At 41.5% G+C, this 4,863-nt stretch overlaps 1 protein-coding gene across 1 annotated transcript; it reads left to right on the top strand.

Moving 5' to 3' along the window:
• Nucleotides 1-686: 686 nt before the first annotated feature.
• LOC309501290 (uncharacterized protein) lies at nt 687-2,885 on the top strand (the record flags this gene model as incomplete). The annotated part of the gene is made up of 2 exons (XM_082173319.1): nt 687-1,722; nt 2,440-2,885. Exons 1-2 carry the CDS (start codon nt 891-893, stop codon nt 2,883-2,885), a joined length of 1,278 nt encoding a protein of 425 aa, XP_082029445.1. The 5' UTR covers nt 687-890.
• Between the last annotated feature and the right edge of the window lie 1,978 nt (nt 2,886-4,863).

Genomic DNA, 4,863 nt, shown 5'->3' with positions numbered 1-4,863 from the left:
AAAAGAAAATCCGCACTTGTTGAACCGCTGCCTGGTAATTTTTTCAGGATTCCAGTATTCCTTATGTAACCGTGGCGTTTCTGCCTGACTTAGTCCCGACTACGCCACCGGGGTTATATACCCACGGAAATCACAGCAACACAAGTTCAAATAGACAATACTTGATAGAAGAACGAAGACGTGGCTTTCAAGCTCAAATAATTTTATTGACAATGAAGCATAATTCTCTGAATCAAGCACTTTTAACTATTAATAATATAAAAAGAGGAATAAGAATTTAATACACATAGACATTAGGTCAATTAGATTTCACAACCCACCCGTCTTAGAGTAAGAGGGACCAAGCCTGTGTGAAAAAGAGGGAAAATCATTGGGCCACGGACCCGCCGCCCTAAGAGTACACACCACACGTGCACGGTTCTCAATGAGATTAATAAAACCACTTCTAAGAAAAGTACAGTGAATAATACAAACCACTTTACACTCCCAAACCAATACACATGCAGTGCAGGAAATCTCACGCCACATGCAGTGAAGGGAAAAGCCCAGACGACCCCAGAGAAAGGCACTCCCACACAGGCTGGCTCCTAAGACAAAAAGGGATATAGATTAAAACTCTCATTTACGCATCACATACACCACAGCGGTTGGTCTAAGCCAAACTCAAATGATAAAAACAATTTACAAAAATAAGGGCTCTTACAGAGTCAACGCGAGCAACGCGAGCAAGTGACGCTAGCGACGCGAGCGACGTGCTCCCTTTCATAGTCTACACGTCGGACGCAAGCAACGCGGGCGATACGTGAAATGCAATACACTACTACGCAACAGGGGGCAGCAGAGTCACTGGTGACTTTGCGGGGGACATTCCGGGTGATATTCAGATCAAAATGGCAACTGAAGAGGAGTGCATCATATTGCTGATTTTACGTCGTCGGCGGCAACGAAATAGGCAGCGCAGAGTTAGGCAGTGGTATGTTCGCCCTTTAAACGCAACAAGAGACGAGGATGGGGAGTTTGTGACTCTGGTGCTTCCCATGCGAAGGCTGGACGAGGAGAAACATTTTCAATATTTTAGGATGTCGGCGCCAAAATTTGACGAGTTACTTTCGCGAGTCGTCCACTTTCTCCCGGACACTCCCCAAAATCACCGCAACCCCATCGCAGTTTCTCAAAGGCTTGCAGTGACTTTGAGGTACCTCGCAACCGGCATCGGCCTGCAACCACTCGCGGCCAGCTATAAAATGGGCACCAGCACTGTTGCGGGCATTGTAGAAGAGATGTGTTGTGCTATCTGGGATGCCCTTCAGCACGAGTTCATGGCCTTTCCTTCGCGCAGTCAGTGGCAGGACATCGCGGAGGACTTTTGGAGACAGTGGCAGTTTCCCCTATGTCTCGGGGCGATTGACGGGAAGCACGTTCGCATCAGAGCACCACCACGATCAGGCAGTGACTTCTACAACTACAAAGGGTTTTTTTCAATTATCCTTATGGCAGCTGCTGATGCGAACTATCGGTTCACCTATGTCGATGTTGGCGCATACGGTCGTGAGAGCGATGGAGGTGTGTTGGGCCGCAGTGCATTTGGATCCAGACTGGCAGAGGGCAATTTCAATCTACCCGCCCCTGCTGTCCTACCAGGCACCACAACGCCCAGTCCTTTTTTTTTCCTGGGGGATGAGGCCTTTCCCTTACAGCAGAACCTGATGCGACCCTATCCAGGTGAGAATAAAAAATAATATATTCGTTCGGTGTTGGTATTCAGAAAATAGAATAATAGAAACAAAGTGTATTAAGCTTTTTACCCGTTATTATCAATCTAAATTAATCTCGTGTTTAATTTAACTTAATTTCGTTAAGTTCTTTATTTAAATTTCGTTTTTTTCTTTATTTAAATTTCGTTTTTCTTTAGGCTTTTTAAATTTCGCTTTTTCTTTATTTAAATGTCTTTTTTTCTTTATTTTAAATTTTGTTTTTCTTTATTTCAATTTCGTTTTTTCTTTGTTTAGGCCTAGGCCAAATGTCGTTTTTTCTTTATGTTAAATTTTGTTTTTCTTTAATTAAATGTTTTTTTTTTCTTTATTTAAATGGTGTTTTTTCTTTATTTAGTTTTTCTTTATTTCAATTTCGTTTTTTCTTTATTTAGGCTAAATGCCGTTTTTTCTTTAGGCTATTTTAAATTTTGTTTTTCTTTATTTAAATTTGGTTTTTCTTTATTTCAATTTGGTTTTTCTTTATTTAAATTTGGTTTTTCTTTATTTAAATTTCGGTTTTCTTTATTTAAACCTACCCTTTCAGAAAAAAATATTGTCAGAAAAATATTACATTAAAAGTAGGCTACTGCTTAAGTTAACCAGACCTGTGTGTGTGTTGTTGGCATCAGCCAAGTCATCTGTTCTGTCTAGTTCCTGCATGACACTTTTTGTTTTCTCATTAAAGGCACGAACCTGCAGGATAGGAAGCGCATTTACAATTACCGACAGGCCAGGGCGAGACGCGTAGTGGAAAATGCCTTCGGTATATTGGCTGCGCGCTTTCGAATTTTCAGCCGCCCGATTGACCTGAAACCTGACAAAGCGGTGAAGATCGTGAAGGCGTGTACAGCTCTCCACAACTTCCTGGCAACCACTGAACGGGCCAGATACATGCCCGCCGCCTTTGTGGATACGACGTCTGACACCGGTGAAGTCCAGCCTGGAGAGTGGAGGCAGCGCGTTGCGGGGGACCGGAACATGGTCGACGGACCACAGTGTTCAGTCGGCAGAGTCAGACCCTCCCGGAGAGCGGCACTTGTCAGGGAGCAGCTGGCTGACTACTTTTTATCAGATGCCGGCGTGTTTCCTCACCAGTACAGTGTGCTACGATTGGGTGCCACTGACCAATAAATTTCTAAAAGGTCACTTGGAAGCATGAGTTTTGATTTTTTACTTGATTTTAGCTCACATTACATATATTAACTAATTCGGTTTTATGTGAAAACAAATTAATATCCATATAAAATGTTCATACAACGGGCTACTACCTTGATAGTGATGAATGAATCCTAGCCAAGCCTATAGTGCCTATCCACAGAAATGAGTAACATTATTAGATAAAAAGGGTTTATTTATCAAACATATCAAGCACGTAACTTGACCTCCACCATACAATAGGCCTGCTGAACAGCCCAGGCAACATTGAAATTGTGACAGTTGTAACAACAATGACTTTGTGTTGGGGAATTAATTAGCTCAAATTAGCGGTAATATTCATCAATGTGAATATGCATCTGTTGCTTCCATAAATTAATTTATTCAAATTAGGGAATAGGTCAAAATCTCGGCTTGTATCAGCGATTACACAATTACTTGTAATAATCACTGATAGAGACGGGTAGCATTTACTCAATTTGGGGGAATTTGAGGTAGAAGTTGAGTTTGTTCATTTACCATGCAGACTGGCCGTCCAGCGGACAGAATGTATACTTTATGAACAGAAATCGGGCGTCTTTAACACTGATAGATAACACTTTCTTGTGGCCACAAAGAAGATAATTATCTCCGTGTTTTAGACAATTTTAGGTTTCTTTTAAGAATAACCAATCGTAGAGCTTATAAGGTAAAATCTGCACTCATCAGGGACTCAGAATTTGAAACAAAGCAGGCAAACTTAATTCAAATGATTTAACAAAGTTTATTTAAACAGGCTAGCGATTACACAATTATTTTAAATCACGCAGGAGTAAAAATGCATAAACAAAACAGGCAATATAACGATCGTAATACAGAAATACAACAAAATAAAAAGGTTTGAGAGAGAGATTGGGAGAGGGAGAGAGAGAGAGAGAGAGAAACTCAGCGAGAGGAAACTAATAGTTGAGATACGAATGATTTTAGGTGTGTTTGTGAGATGTGGAGATGGTAGCGTTTGTAAGGTGGGTGTGTCGCTCCGTGAGCACGTGGTAGTGTGTTTATCTCGGCACACGTGGGTGAGAGTGTGTGTGTGTGTGTGTGTGTGTGTGAACGTGTATGTTTGTGTGTGTGAAAGAGAATTTAGAGAGAGAGATAGAAACAGTTTTAGTCATTCACCACAAAACCCCAACGTTTCTCAGTAATATTTAGACAACTTTAAACAGCATTTCCTTCAGATTGCAAATTTAAAAGATCTACGTTACTCTGTTTGAAAGATCGGCCTTCCTTGGGTGCTTTCGTCTGTGTTGGATAAAGACACCTGGATCACGTGGTCACAGCGTTCTGGTTGCTATGGCGACTTGGAGCGAGCGAAGACTCAGCAAAGATTATCTTTAGCCTTAAGTTGGTTTTGTGGGTTGGTTTCAGAAGACTATACTATAGTAGTTCTAAGAAAAGACTTGGAAATAAAAGGAAAATAAAAAGGAAAATAAAAGCGAGCGAAGCTTCCTTGAGGGAAGGAGGCGTGTCGTCTTCTCTCTCTGGCGGACTGCAATGAGAGGAAAGGGGCGCGCAATTTTAAAGGGCTAAACTCACGCCTCCCTCACGTACGTGGGCCAATCGTCTTTAACAACGTATGGGCCCACCTCCTGACGTTTTGAGGTCTATACGCCTCCTTTTCCGCGGGGTTTTGAAACGATGAATTCGTCCATAACTTAATAACACTGGTATTTAATAAAACAATGCATTCTCTGATATTTTGTGTTAAAGATTCAGCACCGTTGGGGTTCGTGGAACACGGCAATACCGCGAATGACAGTTCTAATATCTAAAATCAAGGAGGTACATCATTTCTTGTAATTGTGGGCACCACAGAGTGATTACAGGCCAACAAACTACATAGGCATAATATTTGGGACAGGGGATCATACACATCAAGAAAATACATTTAAAATGTTTTATACAAGGATTTTGG

The sequence above is a fragment of the Leuciscus leuciscus genome, assembly GCF_965113295.1.
Source record: "Leuciscus leuciscus genome assembly, chromosome: 6".
NCBI lineage: Eukaryota > Metazoa > Chordata > Actinopteri > Cypriniformes > Leuciscidae > Leuciscus > Leuciscus leuciscus.
The sequence above is the reverse complement of the archived record's forward strand: the minus strand, read 5'-3'. Positions and strand labels throughout refer to the sequence as shown.